We start from the raw sequence: 26,510 nt of genomic DNA on the forward strand, positions 1-26,510 counted from the left end.
TTCTCCCCTGAAAAAAAAAGAAAAAGAAAAAAAAAGTCTTTCATAGTCGAGTTAAGAATGGCTCCATTATAACTCGAAATAAAGGATTTTTTTTAATTATGGCTTCTTCACTTCTACGCCGGAGATTCTCAAACTTCAGCCTCTCTCGTCATTATTACGGTTCGATTCTTTCGTTTTCATGTAAAAAATTCGTCGCGTTTTCATCAATGAATAGGTTGCAGTTTCTGTCAATATGACAGAAACTGCAACCTATGCATATAATCTGCCAAAAATTTGACCTTTTGTTTTTGCGTTTTTATTTGATCCTTAATTCTGCAGATATGATCCAATATATTGCTATTTTGTAAAATTATTGGATTGTTGTTCTAATAAATTGCTTAGTGTTCTGTACAATTTGTTCGGCAATAACCTGAATTTGGCAATTAAGCTCTAATTGTTTGGTTGGTTTCGAATTTTTTTTCCATTCAATATATTACTTCATGCATAAAATTGTGTTATTTTCGAGCTCAATTTTCTCAGGTAATGTTAAATGTAGCCTACTGATTACGGATAAATAACTTAAAAATCGAAAGTATTTATATATTTTTGATGCATTTTATTGTTTGGACATATCCGTGTTTGATGGAAGCGAGGCGTCTGTTTTGAGTTGAAAATTGTAATGGGTTGGTGTGAATATTTTCGGGAATATTGACCTCCCATTTTTGAGAAGACATTGAAGAAGACATTGAGTTAATATTCTTTTGGAACCTTTTCAAACTATTATTGTAGAAAAGTTGAGGAAAACAATTTTATCGAATATGCTCTCTTGCCATCTTTTGTTTAGTAAAGATTTCTTTAGATTCAATTATGTCCTGGTCATTTGTCAGTTTGTCACTTTATCGTGCTTTGTATTTCCAGATCAATTTGAGACTTTACCCTGGGAGTTGAGATTTGGACTATTGGCTAGTCAGTGTGGTTGCTCGAGGCAGTTCAGCAACGGTGCTACATCATCCAGATTTGATTTTACGGACTTGACGTGAGAATAATATCTCCTTTCTATTGCTATTGTTAAATGATGTATGGTCTATTATCTTTGCATAACCTTGTTGGTTGATAGATATCATAGCCTCGTAGTTGATTTTGATGTTATCTATACTCATTTTCTTGATGCAATATTATTATTCTAATTGTGAAAAGCTTTGAGAAGAAAATTTTCTGTTCTGTTTTAGTGTCGTATTCCCTTATCAACACATTCATGTAGGTTCCTTTTCTTATTTTGTGTACATATGCCCTTGTTCTTGTATTTTATTTTTTCTCTTGTAATTGGTTCTTCGCTTCAGTTTACCATAAATTCTGACTCACATCTCAAGTTTACCTCTTGTTGAATTCTCCCTTGTTTGTTAGAGTGACACTGCCTTTTGAGAGCATACCATTTAAGTAATGCCCTCTTGCTGCTTACTTTTTATTTAGTAAATGTTTGACTATACTTTAGTCCATGCTTGAAACGAGGTTAATTATTTGAGGGGTAATACCGTAATAGGGTCTAAAATAATGAGGTGGTATGTAGGTGGAGATGGTGGTGGTTTAGGGAAGCAGTAGTGGGGGGGGGGGGGGGGGGGGACTATTACCTTTATTGGGGGTAACCTATTTCCTAGAGGGGTGGGAATAATTAGTCTTATATGAGGGTAGTCAAGTAATTTCTCTCCCTCCCCCGTCTCTGTCTTTCACCAAATGTTAACCTCTTCTAACACCAACACCCACTCACGGCCTCTTCATTTGAATCCTGTAACCCCCTTAGATTTCCTCCATTCGAGCAAGCCCTTAGGACCCATTTGGTATATGGTAATAAATGGTGGTAATGAAAATGATTTTTATACGGGAGTAAATAACATACTCAAAATTCTTAGCTATCTAGCTTAGATCACATAAACAAAGTGAATGCTTCACAAGAGGAGTCAAAAGTCTTCAAACTACTGATAAAGATAGTTTTATATAGCCTTGAAAATTGAAACTGACCGAACTTAAGCTTGCATTTAAATTGTCTTTCTCCTAATAGGTTGGCAGTTTTGTCAATTTGTGTAGGGCTTAGCAATTGTTAATGCCTTAAATTTCCAGTACATTCTCAGGGTCTCTTTAGTAGTCTTTGAAAGTTAGGGCCTTAGGGGTAAGGCTGTGCAGCAGTCTGCAGTAATAGTTGCTGCTGTTGTATTGTAGACTTATTGGTGTCAAATGCTGTTCTATTCTTTTAGAAAGTTACAAGGATGGAGTCTAAAATATTTACTTTCTCTGTGGGCTGTTTATGCTAGTCGTCCTCACACATGGTACCCAATTGCCAGAGAGAAGAAGCGAACTATTTTTCTTCACGTGGGACCCACAAACAGTGGTAAAACATATCATGCGTTGAAACAGTTGGAATGTAGCTCAACAGGTTAAAGAAGCTGGCCTTGTTTATTAAATTTTATTATCAGTAAGGGTGGCAGCCATGGCGCAGTCCGGCAGATATATTCATTTAAAAGCCATATCCTTAATCATTTCTTGTGTTCTGTTCTGTAGGTGTATACTGTGGACCCTTAAGATTATTGGCTTGGGAAGTAGCAAAACGTTTGAACAAAGCTAATGTTCCTTGCAATCTTATCACTGGACAAGAACGGGAGGAAGTTGAAGGTGCAAAACACATGGCTGCTACTGTTGAGATGGCAGATGTGACATCTGACTATCAATGTGCTGTTATTGATGAAATTCAGGCATGTAGTTGGCTATAGCTTAGTGTGCTGAAAATTTCATGATCTGATGGTTTTTAATAGCTTTCCTAATTTGTGTTTTATTGGTAGGAGTAGAACATTGGTCTTGCACTCTTTTGCTGCAGGCCTGTGACTATCAGCGCATATTCTATCATCTTTCTCATGCTTCTCCAAATGCTTAAATTAAACTTTTTCAGCATTTATTTATATGGTTTTGGGTGTTAGATATTGGAAAAATAGTATATACAATTGATGACCGCCATGTGATTGCTCATTGACCGTTTCTCTTCCACTTGTAATAATTGGCGCTTTTTTATGATTTCAGATGCTGGGTTGCAGGAATAGGGGTTTTTCCTTTACTCGTGCTCTACTGGGACTTGCTGCAGATGAACTACACTTATGTGGAGACCCTGCCGCTGTGCCTCTCATTAAGCAAATGTTGAAAGTTACTGGTGATGATTTGCAGGTAATTTTTTTTTTTTTTTTTAATAAAAAGCAGGTTTCCTGATTTCGACTATTTTCTGTATTACATCCCTTGGTTATTAGTCAGTAACTTAAGTAAAATCTATTCAGATTCGAAACATGTAATGTTTTTTGTTTGCTGCTTTTAAGCTTTTGTTTTAATGGATGGGTGCATGGGCTTCTGTGCAATGGACTCTAGTAACTTTTTTTCCTGCATTTTTTTTAATATTCTAGTTCTTTGTCAGTTATTATGATCATAGCACAGTTTTAATTGTAAGAAGAGTTTCTGAAGAGAGTTTATAATTCTTTTCCTGTATGTCTTAAATTCTTCTCAAAAGGTCCTATCTAAGAAGATGTTTCAACTTTGAGAGATCTCATGGGAAAAATGCTTCAGTTAAGTGCATACTGCATAGGCTGATCTAGTTGTGGACTTCTGGTTGTTAACTGGTATTGCACTAGCTTTCCATCCAACATAAAACCTTAGGGGTTGTTTGTGAGCGAAGAAAGGAAAGAGAATGGGAAGGAAAAACATCAAAATCCCTTTAACTACATGGCATGTTTTGTTTGATAAAGGCAACAGGTTGATAAAGAAAAAGAAAATAAAAAGGAAATCCAACACCTTCTCAACCACCCACCTTCCTTATTTTTCAGATCGTAGTTGCCTGAAAATTTGGACTAGAAAACTCTGCGAGAGGTTAACTACTTGTTTCTGCAGATCTGGAAATTAAGGTTGGAGTTTTTCTCTTTGCAGATGATATTGTGTTGATTGATGAAACAAAAGGAGTGGAAAGTAAGTTGGAGTTATGGAGACAAACTTTGGAATCTCGGGGTTTTAGGCTGAGTAGAAACAAGACGGAATATATGGAGTGTAAGTTTAGTGGAGTCCAAGATAGAGAGACAGGGGGGATTACCTTAGATGGGAAAATTGTCTAAGGCTCTGATATGTTCCGTTGTTTAGGATCTATTATCCAAAAGGATGGAGAATTGGATGGCGATGTGGCCTATAGAATCAAAGCAGGTTGGTTGAAGTGGAAAGGTGCCACAGGGTTCCTATGTGATTCAGGCATGCCCCAAAGATTGAAGGGAAAATTTTACCGTACGACAATTCGACCGGCTTTGTTATACGGCACGGAATGCTGGGCAGTGAAACATTGTCACGTGCACAAGATGAATGTGGCGGAGATGCGCATGTTACGTTGGATGTGTGGGCATACAAAAAAGGATCGTTTGAGGAATGAGATTATTAGGAAGAAAGTAGGGGTTGCACCGATTGAGCTTAAGATGATGGAAAATCGTTTAAGATGGTTTGGGCATGTAAGCAGAAGATCAAGTGATGCCCCGGTTAGGAGGATAGAAGGGTGGCAAAATGATAGAATTGCAAGGGGTAGGGGAAGACCTAAGGAAACTTGGAGGAAGGTGATTGAGCACGATATGAGCTTTCTTGGGATTGAGGAAAATATGGCGTTGGATAGGACAGAGTGGAGGGAGAGAATATATATTGATGACTTCATTTGACTTATACAACTTTCATGTTTCTGTTTCTTTCTATTTTTTAATTTATTTTTTTATTCTTATTTTTATTTTTTATTTTATTTTTAAAATTCTTTTGAATTTTTTATTTTTACATGCTATTTTGAAATGTATTTATTTTACTTATTCATTTATTTTAAACTTTACTTATTTTTTATTATCTCTTACAATATTTCTTCTATAATATATACACTTTTTTTCTCTTATCTTACTTTCATTAATTCCACCTTCTCTTCCTTGCTTTTTTCTTTTTACTTCCTGCTCCTTTCTGGTTTGATTTGTGACAATGACGATCTCCTACGACGATTCATGTTAGCCGACCCCAAATCATTTTGGGACTAAGGCTTTGTTGTTGTTGTTGTTGTTGTTGTTGTTGTTGGTAGATGGAGACTTCTTCACTCTCAGTCGAATGTACACAATAAGTTCGAACCATGAATTTGAACTTCATTTTGTTGTAAAGAGCGTAGTTGCAGGAGCTTGGTGGAAGGGTGAGATAATGAGTTTTGGGTGTGTGGTGTTAAGACTTAAGAGTGTGTTTGTGTGTGAATAGGGGTCGTTGATGCCAATGTTGGGTTGAATGGCGGGGCTCCTTCTGCAGGGTGGTGGTGTGAACGACGGGGGTGAAAGCCGGTGGCATCCATCATGTTGGTGGGGATAGAATGGTGGTTGTGATACTGGACTAGTGATGGATAAAAGTTTAGGGAAATTCAAATCCCAATGGGGAGGGGGTATGGGGAAGCAAGATGATGTAAGGGTATTTTACTAAAGCAAAAGTGGGAAATGGATACCAAATAACTTGATCCAGACCAATGTTACATGGAATATGGGCCGATGCAGAATGTGGTACGAGAACGGGAACCCTGCCTCTAGAGTTACCGAAATGATGGGTTCTTTTTTATTTTATTATTTGAGTTGATTTTAATTGTTGAACTACTAAAACTGTGATCTTTTGGGAGGAGAAAAGAGAGGTCGGACAGTTTAATATTCCCTCCATATTTTTTTAGGAGTTACATATACCATTTCCTGCCGTAACTTTAGGAGTTATATTTCCATTTTTAAACTTCTACATTAAAATATTACACCCAAGGTCCCCACTCCCCCATTGTTTATTATTTATCTTTCTCCTATGATCCCCACATATACTCACATCATCTTTCCTTACCATAAATTATTCCCCCACTATCAAATATTTACAATATTTTTTTTTTGGTTGTTACCACCCAGTTCACCCTTGAGGATAATCCGGATTCGGGGCTAGTTTGGGGTGGATAAGTTCCAGTCCCCTCCCAATTGTTGCAGGGGATCGAACACGCAGTCCTTCCTACCAAGTTCAACCCCAATCACCACTGAACCAACAGACAATTGGTTAATATTTACAATATATAATTAATATATGCACCACTTGCATAATTAATTCATTATTATAAGAAAATCAACAAAAAATCCTTAATACTTGTGCCAATCAACATGTAACTCCTAAAAAAATACGCAGGGAGTACAAAACATATAATATATGATACTACACAATATTTTAAGAGGGAGGAGAGATAACTCATTTAATGTGAAGCCGGTTTATTTAATTTTAAAAACAAAATGATGAGAGAAAGGTGTTGTGGCTTCTAGAAGGTCCACATACTTTTACCTCTTTGTCTACAAAACAAAACCCCAAAAAGAAAAAAGAGAAGTTAAAAAAGTAAAGAAACCCGACTCTCTTTTTCGTAAGTTTTCTCTCTCCTCCTCTCTCTCCATAGTTAATTCCCTTTTCTTCAGCAACAAAATGACTTTCCACCTTCATAGATACTTTCTCTGTTTCTTAATAAATGCATCATTTTTTACTTTTCACACTATTCATTTATTAACTTTGACCACATTTATTCCACTTTGACCACATTTTTTTTACCAATAATAGTTATTGGGTTAATCTCAATAGTTCTACACATTTTCAAAATATCTCATTTATAACCTTTATTAATACATAAGTAAGATATTGATGGTCAAAGTTAGTATATAAGTAATGTAGAAAGTTAAAATGATGCGTCTATTGTGAAACAAAGGAAGTATCGTTTATGATTCCGGTGAACCGGTTTGCAACATTCATCGAACCGGATCGTTGAATTGTAGCGTCCCGAGACGAATGAACCCGATTCGCCAAACATGGCTCTGTTCTACGTTCCGGGTAACACTGATCCAGACACTTCCATAGGGGAATATAAGAAATTTTCGACTTCCCTAAAACAAGACCCTAACCATATCCCTATAATGTTATTAAAGTTAACTTTAAGATTTCTATTCTCTAGTTATGTGGCTTCAAGTAGCATGTTGTTAAACACACTCAAATCAACCAATATATTACATTATTATCCTATTACCTAAAATACACTAAAAAGTATGGTAAATACGGAATTGTTTCCTTGAGATCACTTTCCTACCAACTCAAGCTTTTATTAATTGTTTTATGTTATAACTATTTACAAATTACTTTCTCCTTTTCAAAATAATTACAACACTTCCCCTTACGAAGAAATTTCAAATTAGTTGTAACATTTCTTTGTTTGGTTAATTGGTTCTCCGTATCTATGTTTTCATCCCACTCTGTATCTCTCCTCATCACACAGCCTCCTAAAACCTTATGCCTCCCGTGTATTGCAAATATTTTGGAACGGAGGAAGTATTAACATATGGTTTAGAAGAAGGATAAGAAGAAGGATTTACATATGCCTCGGGATAAGAAGAAGGATTTACATATGGTTTTCATTGATTTGGAAAAGGCGTATGATAAGGTACCAAGAGAAATTCTTTGGTGGGCATTAAGTAAGAAAGGAATTCCGAGGAAGTATATTGATATCATCAAGGACATGTATGAGGGAGTTAGTACGAGTGTGAGAACTAGTGTTGGTAAGACTGAAGAATTCCCTATTACGATCGGAGTGCATCAAGGTTCCGCACTTAGCCCGTTTCTTTTTGCTATAGTCATGGACGAATTGACGAGGTCAATCCAAGATGGTATACCCTGGTGCATGATGTTTGCAGATGATATTGTGTTGATTGATGAAACAAAAGGAGTGGAAAGTAAGTTGGAGTTATGGAGACAAACTTTGGAATCTCGGGGTTTTAGGCTGAGTAGAAACAAGACGGAATATATGGAGTGTAAGTTTAGTGGAGTTCAAGATAGAGAGACAGGGGCGATTACCTTAGATGGGAAAATTGTCCAAGGCTCTGAAATGTTCCGTTATTTAGGATCTATTATCCAAAAGGATGGAGAATTGGATGGCGATGTGGCCCATAGAATCAAAGCAAGTTGGTTGAAGTGGAAAGGTGCCACGGGGTTCCTATGTGACTCAGGCATGCCCCAAAGATTGAAGGGAAAATTTTACCGCACGGCAATTCGACCGGCTTTGTTATACGGCACGGAATGCTGGGCAGTGAAACATTGTCACGTGCACAAGATGAATGTGGCGGAGATGCGCATGTTACGTTGGATGTGTGGCATACAAGAAAGGATCGTTTGAGGAATGAGATTATTAGGAAGAAAGTAGGGGTTGCACCGATTGAGTTTAAGATGATGGAAAATCGTTTAAGATGGTTTGGACATGTAAGCAGAAGATCAAATGATGCCCCGGTTAGGAGGATAGAAGGGTGGCAAAGGGATAGAATTGCAAGGGGTAGGGGAAGACCTAAGAAAACTTGGAGGAAGGTGATTGAGCACGATATGAGCTTTCTTGGGATTGAGGAAAATATGGCGTTGGATAGGACAGAGTGGAGGGAGAGAATATACATTGATGACTTCATTTGACTTACACAACTTCAATGTTTCTGATTCTCTTTATTTTTATTTTACTTTTATTTTATTTTTAAAATTCTTTCAATTTTTTTAATTTCACATGCTATTTTGAAATGCACTTATTTTACTTATTCATTTATTTTAAATTTTACTTATTTTTATTATCTCTTACAATATTTCTTCTATTATATATATATACATTTTCTCTTATCCTACTTTCATTAATTTCACTTTCTCTTCTTTGTTTTTTTCTTTTTACTTCCTGCTCTTTTCTGGTTTGATTGGTGACAATGACGATCTCCTACGACGATTCATGTTAGCCGACCCCAAATCATTTTGGGACTAAGGCTTTGTTGTTGTTGTTGTTGTTGTTGGAGGAAGTATTAACATATTTATAAGATAAGATTTGGGGGTGAGGGGGGGGGGGGGGGGAGGCGTTGAAAATTTATCTGCTAATGTTTTACAAGCCACCCATTAAATTTATCTACTAATGTTCACAAGCCACCAATTAGTAGATGAATTTAGAAGAGAGGACGGTTAGTAGATAAATTTAAGCCCCATATTATCTCCTTTCAAAAGTCATTTCACGTAATTTAGCAAATGCTGAATTACTGCTGTTATCAAGTCCTTATCTTGCTCACTATCAACTGAGGATTTTGCTAAGACAGAATGAATTAGTTGAAGTGATTCGGGTCGTTTTACCAAGCCTTATGGTCGTCTAGCATTATTAAGATACTTTACACATGTAGTGGGCACGATCACAAGTATTGAGATCAAGTTTCTCGATGGGTAGTGACTATTAAAAGGGTCCTATCACATTAAAAAACACAATTTTCTCACGAGGACTAAGAAATTATATGTCAAGTGCAAGAAAAAAAGACAGAAGAACTGGATCTTTGTTAAGGGACACAATTTTGAATTAGTGGCACACCGATGCAGCCGCTGGCCCTTTAATTTGCCTCTGCCACACGTTCTCTCTTTTTTCTCTTTACACATCAAGACATAGCCCTGGATCGAACTTTCACCTTCTTGTTTAAGCCTTCAAAACTCTTGAATTTGGTATTGTAAAATTAAATTATATATATGCTCTTATCAGTTATTATATGTTGATTCAATCCTCTGTTTTCTTATTTCTGTATCTTTGTTTTACTGCAGATAAAATATTATGATAGGTTATCACCTCTGGAGCCATTAAAAGTGCCCCTTGGATCATATTCGAATATAAAAAAGGGGGATTGCATTGTTACCTTTTCACGTCGGGGAATATATAATTTTAAAGTAAGATGCTAGCTTCTTTTTACCCTTCTTTATATGTATTATTCTATTCATGGGACTGCAGAACTCTTCTTGTAGCTTTCACATCTGTGTTATTATTTCACTGTTGTAGATAGAATGCATAAATGTAGTGTTAAGACTTAGCAGTTGGCAGTGTGAAGAGCAACTACAGTTCTTAGCTGTGTATAATGGTTTTGCTACTCCAAATGGGCTATACTTCACTGCTTCACTCTTAATAGCGCAAACGAGGTTGCTAAACATAGAAGATGTTGGAGACCGTGCAACAGTCACAGGCAGAAGAATCATTTTAAGTTGAAACCACGACTCGCTATCTGGTACGATTGTTGTGTGCCTACCAAAAATAACTTAACTCGAACCTTTTAATAGTGTAGTATGGGTAGTCAGGGTCGACCTCACAGGATAGATTTATATAATAATATCTTATGCAAGTTAAAAACTCCTGTTTTCTTTTATAATGTACAAAGTACGAATTAACTAAATCACTGACTTTGAAATACTAACTACTTGAATTTAAGAGAGACAAACAATGATAAGGAAATAGGGATCGGGGAAATTAAATATTAACTGATCACCGAATTTATCGAAATCGTGCTTGTACCTTAATGCTAACCAATGGACACAAACATGCATGATGCATTCTAAACTTCCCTTAATTGCAAATAAACCGAACAAGCTCTTGGCATATTGTCTAGCTAACTAACAATCTAGAACAACCTCTCTGACTCGATTAACTAGTAGCATTGACAATCACTAAGTAGTTAACTTCAGGCATATCTCACAAGATTGGACTGTGCAACTTAAAGGGTCAATAACCATAGATATTATTATAAGTTTTAGTCACTGCTCACTTATCAAACATCTAATCTCTACTAAGGGAAATTATCTAGGACAATTATGTATCACAAGTTAATGTCCTAGCAATCAAACTTGCAAATTACCTTAAAGATGGCAAGTCTAAAATAAAAATCGACTAGTTCAAAACATTTAAACAAATTATAAATCCAACCACAAAATAAGAAACATTATCACACAAAATAATACCAATAATAACTTCTCCATTCTCACAATTAATAATTCCAATGCTTAATATATCTTCCCACCCTAATAAGAATTAGCTAAGAAAATTAAGATTTGAAAGACAAATGTAATAATCAATGAACCCATAATTTAAGTATATGAAAAGTCAATTATACTAAAATAAGGAATCTGAAGAACGAAAATTAGTCTACCAGACTTCCAGAAGAAGGAAATCGCAAACAGTCTTCGTCCCGGAACTTCTTCCCCTTTTGTTTGCTGCTTCACACTTTTGACGAAATTCTTTTGCTACATATATACCAAAATTGATACCAATAAAACCCGAATCTTCTGCCTTATAATTCTGCAACACGAATGAGTATTCAGTGTTCGATATTTATCTCTTCTCTAGTGCTCTACTTGGTCTGGACTTTAAGGACCTCACGCGACTCTCCTCAAAACTCCAAGTGCTCCTCTTTATTTCTAGTTGAGTATCTTTTAATGGGCTTGAGAGCAAACCTTGGTTAGGCTTTGTTTTGTATCCCGTGTTGACTTCTTAACATGACTTCAAGTTTGACTAACATAAGGGAATGTCCTTCCAACAACCAAAATAATTATAGTCTTAAACCGTATTTCAGAAGGTAAATATTTGAAGAATTCTTAAAGCAAAAATTCCAATATAAATTCATGTTTATGAATACTATAATTTTACACTTTCGACTCTATCACTTTCCTGTCCTCACAGCCAGTTGGGCGTTATCATAGCTTGATCCTCCAGCTGTTGTGACTTTTCACTGGGCATAGAGAAAGTGTATAGGGAATTGGGTATACTATAATTCGAATTGTTTTGTATACTTTTACCTATTCTGGTATTTGCTCCATATTTTAATATGAGTTACACTTTGTAAAAGCGATGGTATTTTAATATGAGTTACAATTTCTATTTTTGGTTTGCTTTCTACTGTTTTATTTCTTTCTTAGTTCATGGTCCCCACTCCCTATTATATTAATCATTCTATTTCTTCCATGGTCCCTACACTTGCTCCATTTTTTTACCACAATAAATAATTCATCCACTATCAATTTCTTATAATAAATAATTAACCTACTACTCCACTTCCAATTAGTTTAATAAATTCAACTCAAACCTCCTAAACCTCTATGGCGATCAAGGTGTAACTCATATTAACATACGGAGGGAGTAGTTCCTAATATCTCCTTGTTGTTAGGGTGGTTGTAATCTTTGCTTTAAAAGGAGCAAGGCCGACCAAGGCACACACGATTCATGGAGAATAGGTGTAAGGCACAAGGTGAAGGATCAAGACTTTTGGATACCAGGCGCACCTATTTATTAATTTTAAGAAAAAAATTATTTTTATTGATTCTAGTTCAAATAAGAGGATAAAAATTGCTATTATACTTTTTGTTAGAGGAAAAAGCTATTGTACTTAATAACCTTTAAACAAAAGTATGAGGGGAGGGACCACTTGATTACTTACTTGCTATGTTGCTCAAACTCGGGTACTCATGTCAACACAGGTACATGTCTAAATGTCCGACTTAACTTTTTTGTGAAAAAGAAATCATGATTTTGGTCCAAAATAAAATGTCTGATGTCCATGTCCGAGTGTCGAGGATTCATCACGGGAACTTTAGGTAAAATGAATAGTTCAAGTAACATAGCTTACTTGCCACAAAATAAAACAAAAGGGTAAAAAGAAATACTCCCTCCGTTTCTTTTTGTTTGTTACGTTTGGACTTTTGCACGTTTATTAACGTATAATAAAGATTCTTTTTCTTTTTTATTAAAAAATAAACCCAAATAAAACATCAATCCACTAATCATTACAACAACCAATAAGATTGTTTTATTTATCAAAATGAACCAATAATGGAAAAGCACAAAGATTGCTAACTTAACATACTTGGGAAATTGTAAAGAAATTTAACGAGTTGAAAAAATTGGACCAATTAAAATTAAAAGTTGGCACAAAAAATGATAGTATAATAAGTTTATAAAAAGAAAGATTATCTCACGTAACAAACATTGTGAAACACCCTAAAAGGAATACGTAACAAACAAAAAGAAACGGAGGGAGTAAAAAATTACTGAAAATGTAAAACTAAAAAGTAAAAAAATGAAAAATGAAAAAAGTGGCTAATGAAAGAGATAGTAAGAAAAAAAGAGAGCAAAGCACACCCGTCGAAGTGGACCTGAGAAAGCTTCACCGGATTCGACCGCTGGAAGTAAGGATGGCAAACGGGCGGGGCGGGTGCGGGTACCCCCTCCCCCTCCCCCGCACCCAGCCAATTATTTTGATACCCACCACCTACCCGCTACCCATGGCGGTACAAATTCAACATCCATGCCCAAGCGGGTATAAGCTATTATCCACACCCGCTGCACCACCCGAGTGGATATCCATTACGAACTAAACCCGCTTACCTGCGTATACCCGTAAAAAACCCTCCCACCTATATCCGTTAAAAAAGCACCAACCAAGTAATGGTAAAGACTAAAAAATCAAGATTCCTATTTATTTTCTGGGATGCAAAATAAATACATATCCAACAAATTTTAAAAAATTGAAAAATATTTGCAATAATATATTAAGCTCCGTCCTTGCATTTCTACTAGCAGCTAAAAGTTACATCACCAGCTAACAAATTTACACAAAGAATAACTTGAAGAATGAGATAGAAGAAATAAGCTATTAAATCTACAAAGGAGATAAAATTGAACCAGGCCCATTGAAGAAAACCCTAAAATCAAAGTATTACACTTATTTTTCATCTTTCTGTACGCTTTATGAGTGCATTAGATTTTAGAAAAAAACATGATATTGAGAGTATCGTTCAGGAGTGGAGGGCGGCGAGTTGGTGACTACGGTGATCTAGTGGTAAAAATGTAGACTAGAAAGGGAGATTAAGATTTCAGAGTAATAAGAGAGAGGAAGGCGTAGGTAATTTGGGAATTTTGTTCAGCATTAGGGTTTTTTCTTCTTAGAGATGGGATATATTACTAAGATTGGGCTTATGTCTCTTGGGATGCCAATCTGCCATTATGTTTTGTTGTGCCAAGTCTTATTTGGAATAAACAAGGTAGGCGGGTATGGGGACAGCTGGTTGGGTGTTAGGGGCTGGTAGGCGGGTACTGGGCGGGTATGTTATCACATCCACCACCTATTCGCGACCCATTGCGGGTATGAATTTTTGTAACCATACCCGGCTACTAAGTCATACCCATTGGGGCGGGTGCGGACGTGCGGTGCGGTATCCGCAAAATTGTACCCACTTGCCATCCCTAGCCGAAAGATCTAACGTTAATAACCACCAAAGATTGCTCGCCGGCATTATCTGTCATCAGCGGCGAGTGGCCAACAACAATTGCTAATCAATGTTATTATTAGGTTATTATTATTATATTTTTTATAAAATAAGTAGGGGTTTGAATTTAGAGGTTGAAATGGAGTAAATTCATGCAATTTATTGACGGCCTTTGTTCGAATTTGCATCATAAAGAATGGGTAAGAGTTAATTTGCAAGAAATTGGTTTTTTTTTTGTATATTTTTAACTCAGCTATACTACATCCCTTATGGCGGTCCATCCTCAATTCTTTATGGCGCCCCATCCTCAATCCTTTATGGCGCCCCATCCTCAATCCTTCAAGGCGCCCCAGGGGCACCACCTTGGTCTTGGTAAAGGCGGCCTGAGAGGCGCGCCATCGGAAGCCTTCTAGAATGCGTTGCGCGTTGTCGCAGAGACAATGGGCTGCGCATGGAGCCTATGTGCGCCTTTTAAAACTGAGGTTGTAATTTTGCTTATCGTCTAGAATGATCTTTTTGGGGATTGCAAATCCGTATTCACGATCAATCCTTATTCTTCTTTAGTGGGTAATAGTGATATGGATGTCTTACTGCCTATTAAACTACACTCTATTTATGATTGTTGAAGTATCAGGCATTTGATGCACTCTAAATAAGAACAATGTTTCTCCAATTACGAGAGTGAGTGCATATAAATCCATTCAAGACGGATTTATAGTTGTGTGTGGATCCCTTCAGGGTGCAATATTGATTGTTCTGTTTGTTCCGTGTCAATTCATGGCTTTGTTTGTGGGGTTTTTTTGTATTGTTGGCTTCTTTGCTAGGTCTGGGTGGTTGTGAAATGTACTAGGACAGATTGTAATTATATTGTATGCTGCCGGTTATTGTGTCACATCTAATTAGATTTCTCTTTTCTCTTCCCAGAGAAAAATAGAAAATGAGGGGAAACATCTTTGCTCCGTTGTGTATGGTTCACTGCCACCAGAAACTCGTACGAAACAGGTAATAACATAGTCCACTCTCTTGCTATCTGCAACTTTGAGTTTCAGATATCTTGTTAAGTTAGGCTCAAGGAGAAGAGATTACTGTGATTCTGTGGATATGGATGAACATGTCACAGACCTGACTGTGATAGTGTCTCTGTATAAGTGTGTATGGAACACAATGAATAATGTGAAAATTGGGTGCATAGTTCAGGTTTGGGTCGCACGACGGATATGGTCTTATTGAGTCGTATTTGGAACGGATACATTTAGCGATATGGGTCAACCTAGGTTGAGCCGGGTCATCATCAGCATGTCAGGTCGGGTCATAACTGGTTCAAATTCGAATGGACCATAGCAGGTTGTTTCGGGTATTCTGGTTGTGGGGCATTTTTTATTTTTGATTTTTGATATCTGGTCATGGTCAGGTTGGTTTCGGTTGAATTTTGGATCGGACCTTATCGTGTTAAGGTTGTGATCGGATTAGGTCATTCTTGAAATCCGATTGTGTTCCGGACATTCTAGACATACGATTGTGACGTTTTGACAATTTTTGTGAGATTCATCTCGAGTTTTCTCGAGGTGTGACATTTTGTTATACAAGAGAAATAAAATTTGATAAGTTATTGCAGAACAAAATATTGATTACAGGATTAAACGATAAATGATAAAGTTTTCATTTTTAGAAACGTTGCAAGTAATCCGTGACGGCCTTATAAGGAAAACGTTTCAAGTATTCCGGGATGGAGGGATACAAAAAGTTTATATTGTATTAGGCCGAATTATGAATATTGACTTTACTAGGTGCATTTACGTGGAATCTCACGAGGAGGGGTAATCAAATGGCACGTGATATGCACCTAGTATCTTACAACATAAATTTTTTATAAAGTAACATTTTTTTATAAGGTAGTTTTTTCGCAAAAACCCAATTTTATACGGTTGTTTAGACAAATTTTCCTAATAAGTATGATTGTAAAATGTATTGCTGTATCAAACGAGTGTCATGTATAACCGTCAAGGCTTCAACCACGTCAATATTTAAATAATTATCAAGCCAAATAATTTCACATAAGTTTTGATCACTACTCACTAGGCGTTCACTGATATTGAGATAGTTATATACTTATTGTTAACAATATATGAACTATTTTCACTGACAAGTTTAAAGGGTCGGGTAAAATTGGGTCACATGTCGTATTTGGGTCTGGTCAATTCTGGTCTTTTTAGGTCGGAGTATTACGGGCTTGGGTTGACTTCAGGGGATCAAGTTATTTATGGGTCACATACTCCTGAATTACAGCAGGTTGGGTTCGATTAGGTTCTGGCTAGTTCACGAGCCGGATCAGTTTCTGACTGCTTTACTAATGATAGACAAAGTTAACATTCCGTTACTTCTTCATCACTTTAAACCCCAGAAAAACCCCCATTTCAAGGTTTAACTTTTAAGTAATGGACAAGTAACAAAATATCAACTCCAATTATCATTAGTTCACCTATATGACAACATAGTGAACTTGGGATGATGTCGGGAGTTTGTTAAGCTGGAGATTTATTTTCTCCTATGGCCCAAACATGGGATGTTGTCAAATTTAAGAAAATTACCGTCGGTGGAATGAAGAATTATTATTCCTAATCTTTTCTAACCCTTAGTTTTTCCTTCCTCTACGAAATAGTTTGGAGCTTGTCACATTGAGTTTTTTCCTTTACCCCATTTATATATTTTCTACCTCAGGATGCATGCAGTTGACCTATGCATGCATTTGACCGGTAAGTACTCTTACCTTGTTCCACTGCAATATTCTTTTGGCTATCATATCAATATCTTTACGGATCTTATATATTGGAGATGATTACAAGTTGCTGAAACTTTGTATGGCTATTTAATACACAGAATATCCACTGAAATTTAATGCCTATTTCATTAGTTGCTCCTGCTAATAACTTCAAGTCATTTTGGTGAGATTTTTGTGCCCTGAGCCCCTGTCGCCTGTTTGTTCAGAACTTCAGACTCTCTAAGATCATCTTTTGCTTAGAAATGCAGGCAACTATGTTCAATGATGCTACCAGCGAGTTTGATGTTCTTGTGGCTAGTGATGCAATTGGTATGGGTCTCAATTTAAATATTTCGAGAATCATATTTTCGACGCTGAAAAAGTTTGATGGTCTGGAGATGCGTGATCTAACCGTTCCAGAGATCAAGCAAATAGCAGGTCTGTTGTACTCTGCTTTTGATTTACCCTATTTTTATTTTGAATGCCAGGGATTTTATGAGCTTATAAATGTTTTCTTCTAATTTTTTTTGCAAATGTATTATTGGAGTTATGTCAACCCCAATAACAACAACTAGTGCATGAGGGGCCGTGCAATACCAGGGATTTTATGAGCTTATAAATGTTTTCTTCTATTTCTTTTTTTTCAAATGTATTATTGGAGTTATGTGAACCACAATAACAACAACATAGTGCATGAGGGACCGTGGGGTGGGAGAGGAGGGAGAGGATTTTTCATTTTTGCTTTGAAAAAGTCACCAAAAGGGTACATCAAGGCACAACTGTTGTACGATTTCATGGAAGTCAGTTGTTTCTTTTTTTCTCTATTTCTTTCTTGCCCTTTTTATTTTTGGCAATTGTAAAATTGTACAGTAAGGCCTTCTGGAATAAGGTCTTTAGGGTGCGTTCTGTTCAACTTATTTGACCTGAACTTATCTGAACTTATCTGATCTGAACTTTTCTGAACTTATCTGAACATATTGGAACTTATCTGAACTTATCTGAACTTATTGGAACTTATTGAAATTTTTAATAGTAGTTGTAGTAGTAGTAATAATAATAATAATAATAATAATAATAATAATAATAATAATAATAATTATAATAAAATTAATAAATAAAAATAATAATAATAATAATTATTATTATTATAATAATAAATAAAAATAATAAAAATAATCATTAAAATAAATAAAAATAATAAAAATAATCATTAAAATAAATAAAAATAAAATAATAATGATTATTATTAATAACAATAAACAAATTATTAAAATAAATAATAATAATAAAAAATAAAAATAAATAATAAATAATAATAATAATAATAAAATAATAAAATAATAAAATAATAATAATAATAATAATAATAATATAATAATAATAATAATAAAATAAAAAAATAATTATATATTTTATTATTATTATTATTATTATTTATTAATATTATTATTATTATTTATTATTTATTATTTTTATTATTATTTATTATTAATATTATTATTAATATTTATTATTATTATTAATATTATTATTTTTTATTATTATTATTATTATTATTATTGAATCTTATTGGAACTTATTGAAACTTATTGAAACTTATCTGAACTTATTGGAACTGAAACTTAATTTTTTAAGGTGAACAGAACGCACCCAGTCAGACTTCTAGTCGAATAATTAATATTTTTGTTTCCCCTGGCCTCGTGTTCGTAGGGTGTTTCCTAGCATGTCTCTCTCAGTTCTACCATATGATTTCAATTTTTTCTGCTCAGTTTCTCTGCTTTGAAGATGAAGCTTAGTGCTTCTATCCTGTATTTTTCTTATATCCCTTGCAGCAAAGTGCTGCTGTTTGTGATAATTTTTTCCAGTAATAGCCTAATAGGTATCTGTTGATGCAATTGTAATGCAAGCTCCAGTAATTCAATCACTGATCGCAGGAGTAGTTGAGCCTCTCATGCATTCATTTTCATCACTTTTTTGGATGCTTGAGGTGATCTATGATTCTTGTAGGGAGAGCTGGTAGATACGGGTCCAAGTATCCTGTTGGTGAAGTGACATGTCTAGACAGGGAAGATCTACCACTACTTCATTCATCACTTAATTCTCCATCTCCAGACCTAGAGGTGAAATAGTGAAACTGCTGCAGCTTTAAATGGACTTCGTTTGAATTTTTTCTGTTCCATAGCTCCCTATGAAACATTTTATTAAGGATATGAATAGGCTTTCACGTAACAAGTCTGTTCCCTTTTCCTTTTCTAATTCTTATGCAAGTCTTACATGCTTTGCAGCGTGCTGGATTGTTTCCAAGCTATGATCTTTTGCTCATGTATTCAAGAGCAAATCCACAAAATGGATTGTACCAGATATTGGTAAGTTTTCCAGCTTTCCTCTCCACTTCAAGCAACCAAAAAACGTAGCTACCACGTTGTCGTTGGCATTAGTCAACTTTTTTGTCTATAATCTGGTTTCTTTTCTTGACAGGAACACTTTTCAATGAATGCTAAATTATCTTCAAATTACTTCATATCCGACTGTGAAGAAATGCTTGTACGTAAGAAATTTTGTGTCATGTCATTGCGGTCTTATTCTTTGATGTAAATGTTGAAAATTCCTGTATTCCAACTGAAAGATTTTTTTTGAAAATAAAAATAAACGGAGATTCCCAACCTTTTCCAAATTGGCATAGCACCAGATAGGGTCTTCAGTACCCCCCCCCACAAATATCGGTTGCGCCCCTCTCCCTCGTTATCTCGCTCTTCTATCATATTTCCACCATGTGGTCCAACCCAAATAGGGAGCAGATTAATCATGCCATTCTATTATCGATTACGGCATTCAGTTGATCACTATGCCTTAACTTTTGTCAAAGGAGCTTGATGATGTGTTAGCACTCTTAGATTCTTTGACATGGAGGCCTTCGTTTGTTAGATGGCTTTTGGTGAGGTATTTGATTGACTTCCTGTTTTTTAGTTCTTGAATGTGGTTAAACTGCCTTTAACATTTTTAATATGAACTGGCCAAAAATGACCTAGATCAGCTTTTTTTGCCAGCCTTTTCAATTAATAATGAAGAGTTTAGTTCTTTTACAAGATGACTATCCAACAACTGATATTCCCATACATGATACATCTTTATATGGAGCTAATGCTTCCACTTGACTAACACAACCTATACTTCAAGTAGCCAGTAGCTGATTGACAAACAAGGCCGGAATTTTATCACCCTTGTCTCTGAAACAAGGTTAGAAATACGTACTATGTTTCAGTATCGAGTTAGTATATTAAATTGTTTAGTTGGATGAGTTACCGACTTAATTCACAGTATTGTATTTGCATGTTAGTCGTTCCAATTAGAAAAGGGCATGTTGATGAATTAATCAGTGCCTTTGCTGGTGGCTGCAAGAGGCATGAGTGAGTGGAACCCTTGGATGAGTCTAGCTGTGTGCACTGATGAAGGATGTTGACCTTGTGCCTAATGGAAGGGGTGTTCTGTTACAGGGACTAATATAAAGAGAGGGTCTTGATCCCTTTTTCATTCTCACTTCACGACCAGGATCTTCAAAATTCTGGCTCTGAGACCTGCAAAACTGTCTGCTTGGTCACATTGTGGCAATTCAGATTTCAGAGAGAGGTGGTTAAGTGGGAGGGTGGGGGTGCAGGTTGGAAGATTCTTTTTTTTTTTTTTTTTAAAAAAATGAGATTTTAAATAGTCGCTATTGACTTTGTAAATGATAACTCATTCAGGATATAGTCAATTTTATGGTTACAACTTGCAACAAACAAATTTTTCATTGAGAAACATCAGTTTTCTAGATCAGAGGTATTATGTTAATTGACTAAAAAAATGGTCGTGTCAAATTAAAGAAACTTAAAAATCAAGGTGGTTGTAGATACATTCCCTTTGTTCATCCTTGGCATTTATGTTCTCCTTTTCTTTTACTATTTATGCGCCTTTGTAATTCATAACTTTTGCTCTGGAGTTCTTTCGTATGCTTACAAGACCACAATGATGCAGAAAGTAGCTGCCATTATTGATGAGCTGCCACTTGGTTTGAAAGAGAAATACCTCTTCTGTATCAGGTATCAATTTCATTATCTCTTTCTATCGATTAAAAGACTTTGCGCAGGTTTTTGCATAGGCACTCTGTTTGTTCTTGGTTGCTGCTTTTATTTGATTTCTGTTTTAGTCAAAGAATGAGTTTCATAAGATTAAGAAAGAGAATCAATGGTGGTGTTGTTGATGCTGAATAATGACAAATTGTTCTCTCTTGATATAGAAAGAAAAACATAATTTTTTAAAGATGTATGGAGAATGCCTTCTTCAGTCTTTGGCTCCCTATTGCATTCGTTTTAAATATAAGCGCTATGACTATTTATTCTATAATTGGCGCTCTTCCCCATTGCTTCTGAAATGTGTAGATTTATCTGGATTTTCCTCACTTGTTGCAACCATCCTCTTGATGGAATATACTATGTGTTACAGTCCGACAGTTTTGACACCGGATCGGTCGGATCAGTGCGGCATGCTCTCGCCTTTCGGTAGCAAGGGCGCAAGCCTTGTGCGGAATGAGTGTGGGGGGCTCGTTGGGGCACGAACAAATGTTTGATTAATGTGGGATTATTTGGTGGTTATAAACTTCTCTAATTTAAGTAAAGGAAAATAATGAGAAAGGAGAAGAGAAGTATAAACTTCTCTAATTTAAGTAAAAGAAAATCATGAGAAAGGAGAAGGGAAGTTTAAGGAGAAGTAAATGGATAAGGAAAAGTAAATGGAAAGAGTTTAATTTACTAATTTGCAACAACGTATTACATTGTTTGTTTAGTTAAATTATTCTTAGCCATTCTTTAATTAGTACATTAGATATTATAAAAGGTTTTTATGTAATGTAGAAATGTATTCGTTCAATTCAATACAATTCACATCATAAAAACATAAACTAAGAAAAATTCATTTTTCTTACGTTACATTTATTAATTCCTTCATAAGGGTTGTTTGTTTATCCACAAAACATTATTTATTTGTGAGGTATCGATTTCAAATTATCGAGTAGAAGCCAAATTTTCGCTGCGAGTTCTAACAATTGGTATCAAAGCCAACGTCAAAATATTAAGTTGTGACATTTTTTATTTTGAAGTTTTTTTATAATGGCCTGTACTAGTGGAACGGTAAAAGTTGGGAAACATGAATTTGAAAAGTTTAATGGGAAAAATGATTTTGTCTATTGGAGGATGCAAATAATTTTTTTGCTAATTTCACAAAAGCTGCACAAAACGCTAGCGGAAAAGAACAAAAACCCGGAGATATGAAAGATGAGGATTGGGAAGAGTTAGATCTTAAAGCAAGAGCAACCATAATCTTGTGTCTTGAGAGGGATGTCACGTTCTTGGTAAATGAAGAAGCGACGGCTGCTGGCGCGTGGGCAAAGTTAGAGACAATTTTCATGATGAAGTGGATGTTTGTTTCAGGAGCATCACACCATATGTGCTCAAACAAAAAGTTGTTTACCACTTATCAAAGCTTGGATGGTGGTACAATTTTGATGGGAAATGATTATGCTTGCAAGACTGTCGAGTTAGGTACTATCTGAGTCAAAATGGATGATGGAACAATAATAACCTTGAAGGATGTGAGACACATCCAGATTTGCGGAAAAACCTTATTTAAATTGGGTTATTAGAAAATAATGGTTGCAAAGTAGTCATGGAAAATGGAGTATAAAGTTGTTTGTGGTTCCTTGGTAGTGATGAAGGGGATTCGTCACAGTAATCTTTATCCTCTTTTGGGGAGAACTGTTACGAGTGATTTAGAAGTTGGAATAAGTGGAATTAAAGACCAAACAGAATGCATTAGGATATGGCACATGCACCCTGGGCATATGCTGGAAAAAGTTCTATCATTGCTTTGCGGACAAGGTTTGTTGAAGAACATGAAGAAACCACAAATAGAATTTTGTGAACATTGTGTGTATGGAAAAGCACACAGGGTAAAGTTCTCTAAAAGAAAGCACAAAAGCAGAGGGTTGTTAGACTATGTGCATACGGATGTTTGGGCTCCGGCTAAAGTTTCTTCCAAGGGTGGTTCCAGGTACTTTGTTATATTTGTTGATGATTATTCTAGATATGCTTGAATTTATTTTCTCAAGCATAAGAATGAGGTATTCGACATTTTCAAGCGGTGGAGAGCAATGGTTGAGAACAGAACGAGTCGAAAGCTAAAAATTGTACGGTCTGTAATGGTACATAGTACACAGAGGGAGCTTTCAAGGAGTTTTGCTATCAGGAAGGCATTGTGAAACACTGGACACTCAGAGAAACACCCGAATGGAGTTGCACAAAGACTAAATCGTACACTACTTGAGAAGGCTAGGTGTATCCGCTCCAGTTCTGGGTTAGGCAAAGAATGCTGGGCAGAATCGGTTGCTACAACTTGTTATATAGTGAACCGAACCCCACATTCTTATTTAGATGGCGACATACCTTATAGGGTGTGGTCAGGGGAACATGCAGATTACAAGAGACTTGGAGTCTTTGGGTGCACTGCTTATTATCATGTCAAGGATAACAAGCTTGATGAAAGAGCCAAGAAAGCAATATTCTTGGGGTATCGCAAAGGCGTTAATGGCTATCGTCTTTGGAGTATAGAGGATTCTAAATTTGTAATCAGCATGGATGTGATCTTTGATGAAAGATCTATGATAGCTTTATCTAAAGCTATGGTGCCAAATAATGGTGATGTCGGGACTATTTCAAATACTCAAGTGGTGGAGATTCATGTTCAGGTGGAGCATCCTAGTGTTAATCAAAATGATGATGAGGATGATCTTGAACATGAGAGTCAGCGAGAAATGTACATGTGTTACAATAACAACATGAATCTTTGGCAACCACTAGGCCAAAGAGGAATTATAAATCAGTTCAGAAGTTTGGGTTAGACAAACCTCTGAGGCATTATGGGCAGGTTAACTTGGTAGAATATGCACTCTCCGTGGAGGATGATTGGCCGGTCACCTTCAAACAAGCTATCTAAGACAAGGATAGAGAGAGTTGGTTGGTTGCTATGGAGTAGGAGGTGCAATCTCTTCATAAAAACAAAACATGGGAGGTAATCCCATTTTCCGTGGGAAAGACTATTATTGGTTGTAAGTGAGTGTATAAAAGAAAAGAGGATCCTTCCAAGACCGATGGTATAAGATATAAGGCTAGATTAGTGGCCAAGGGATTTGCACAGAAAGAGGGTGTTGATTACAATGAGATATTTTCTCCGGTGGTAGAACATACTTTTATCCAGGTGCTATTAAGTCTTGTTGCTCATGGTGATCTTGAGCTGGAACAACTTGATGTGAAGACAACCTTCTTACACGGTGATTTGGATGAGGGAATCTATATGTATCAACATGAGAGATACAAGGTTGAGGGTAAAGAGAGTCACGTATGTCGCTTGAGGAAATCACTTTATTAAATTGAAGCAATCTACTCGACAGTGGTACAAGCGATTTTATTCCTTTAATTTAAAGCAATGGGTTTCTAGAAGTAATTATGATTGTTGTGTATACATTCGTAAACTTCGTGGAGATGATTATATTCATCTTTTATTGTGTGTGGACGACATGCTTATTGCTTCAAAAAGGAAGGTTGAGATAAATATTTTAAAAGCTCAACTCAGTAAAGAGTTTGAGACAAAAGATTTGTGCGATGTAAAGAAAATACTGGGTATGGAGATTATAAGAGAGATCAAACCAAAAATTGTTCTTGAGCCAGAAAGGATACATTGAGCGGGTAATTGAAAAGTTTGAGATGAAAGGTGCTAAGTCAGTGGTCCCCATTGACTCTTCATTTTAGACTCTCTGGTAACAATATCCAATCTCCAAAATCCAATCTCCAGATACAGCGCAAGATAAGATATACATGGATAATGTACTTTATGCTTGTGCAGTTGGAAGTTTAATGTACGCCATGGTGTGTACACGTCCAAATATTTCACAAGTTGTTAGTGTTGTCAGTAGTGAAATGGGTTTTAAGGTACTTGAAAGGTACTGTTGACATGGGTTTGTGCTTTGGTAGAGATACATGTCAGGTAAATGGTTTTGTTGATTCTGATTATGCCGGTGATCTAGATAAACGACGATCTACTGCTGGTTATGTGTTTAAAACACATGGTGCTCCAGTTAGTTGGCGATCAATGTTACAAGCTACGGTGGCTTTATCTACGACAGAGGCCGAACACATGGCACTGGTGGAAGGAGTTAAGGAAGCATTGTGGTTGTGGGGACTTCTAGATGATTTAAGGTTGAAGCAGAAATGTGTGAATTTGAGTTGTGACAACCAAAGTGCAATTTATTTGGCTAAGAATCAGGTTCATCATGCTCGTACCAAGCATATAGATGTGAGATATCATTTTGTTCGAGATGTCATAGACGAAGGTAGTATTTCTCTTATGAAGGTGCATACAAATGGGAACCAACAGATATGTTAACCAAAGTTGTGCCAGGAAGCAAGTTCCAACTTTGTTTGGAATTGCTAAATATTGTCCAATGTTAGGCATTACATGGAAAGATAAAAGGAACTACGATTGGTTTGATCCCAGTCGATGATACATAGGCAATCATTGTCAAAATGGTGCAACCAGATACGAATACCGCAATTTGTTCGTTCAAAATATGAATGTTTTCAAAATTATAAATGAGGTGGAGAATTGTGGGATTATTTGGTGGTTATGAACTTCTCTAGTTTAAGTAAAGGAAAATCATGAGAAAGGAGAAGAGAAGTATAAACTTCTCTAATTTAAGTACAAGAAAATCATGAGAAAGGAGAAGAGAAGTTTAAGCAGAAGTAAATGGAAGGAGTTTAATTTACTATTTTGCAAAACCGCATTACATTGTTTGTTTATTTAAATTATTCTTAGCCATTCTTTAATTAGTGCATTAGACATTATAAAAGGTTTGTTTGTAATGTAGAAATATATTCATCCAATTCAAATCATAAAAGCATAGTTTAAGAAAAGTTCATTTTTCTTACGTTACATTTATTAATTCTTTCATAAGGGTTGTTTGTTTATCCACAAAGCATTATTTATTTGTGAGGCATCGATTTCATATTACCTAGTAGAAGCCAAATTTCCGCTGCGAGCTCTAACAATTAAGAATGAGCGATCTTGCCTATTGGCAAGAGCGGGGGATGGGGTCGATCGGGGCGCTTGTGTGCGCACAACAGGCACAAGCGGGGTCGACGACGAGAATGTATCCGTTTTGGGAGACTTTATTGAGTCCGGAAAGCTTAAGAACGAACGACAACACAATATGTACAAAAGTTTACAACAATGTTAGTAATCAAGCAAGACTACTTCTGATGAGGGGTATAGGTCATACCATGGTGTACAAACTCGTCCTAGTTAACTCGTATCGCCCGAGCTAACTAGGTTTTGGAGGCTGACAATACGAGATATCCCGAGTTGTAAAAGTGTTTTTAAAAATGGCGATATCTCGGCCGGTTCAACCGATCCGAACGAATTTTGTCCGCATTAAATGTTATTAGCCTCTCATCTACTCGGTTTCAGCTGAATTTCCCATGTTTTCGACAAAAAGAAAGGGAAAAGGGAAAGAAATAGAGAAACTCCACTGAAATAGAGT

General features: G+C 36.0%; 1 protein-coding gene across 3 annotated transcripts in view; it reads left to right on the plus strand.

Annotated features, from left to right (window-relative positions):
* LOC110798345 (DExH-box ATP-dependent RNA helicase DExH16, mitochondrial) overlaps nucleotides 1-26,510 on the plus strand; it is a 33,074-nt gene continuing 6,564 nt past the window's right edge. Inside the window, exons 1-12 of one of the 3 annotated variants that reach the window (XM_022003524.2) lie at nucleotides 1-159; nucleotides 898-1,015; nucleotides 2,286-2,407; nucleotides 2,533-2,723; nucleotides 3,046-3,186; nucleotides 9,649-9,771; nucleotides 15,055-15,132; nucleotides 17,158-17,326; nucleotides 18,896-19,008; nucleotides 19,174-19,254; nucleotides 19,367-19,432; nucleotides 20,900-20,964. In XM_022003524.2, coding sequence (XP_021859216.1) covers nucleotides 99-159; nucleotides 898-1,015; nucleotides 2,286-2,407; nucleotides 2,533-2,723; nucleotides 3,046-3,186; nucleotides 9,649-9,771; nucleotides 15,055-15,132; nucleotides 17,158-17,326; nucleotides 18,896-19,008; nucleotides 19,174-19,254; nucleotides 19,367-19,432; nucleotides 20,900-20,964 — 1,328 coding nt within the window. In that variant the 5' untranslated portion in view covers nucleotides 1-98. The remainder of the gene's footprint in view (nucleotides 160-897; nucleotides 1,016-2,285; nucleotides 2,408-2,532; nucleotides 2,724-3,045; nucleotides 3,187-9,648; nucleotides 9,772-15,054; nucleotides 15,133-17,157; nucleotides 17,327-18,895; nucleotides 19,009-19,173; nucleotides 19,255-19,366; nucleotides 19,433-20,899; nucleotides 20,965-26,510) is intronic. The other 2 variants (XM_022003525.2, XM_056840008.1) reach the window with 2 other exon arrangements.

Source organism: Spinacia oleracea, chromosome 3, assembly GCF_020520425.1.
Source record: "Spinacia oleracea cultivar Varoflay chromosome 3, BTI_SOV_V1, whole genome shotgun sequence".
NCBI lineage: Eukaryota > Viridiplantae > Streptophyta > Magnoliopsida > Caryophyllales > Amaranthaceae > Spinacia > Spinacia oleracea.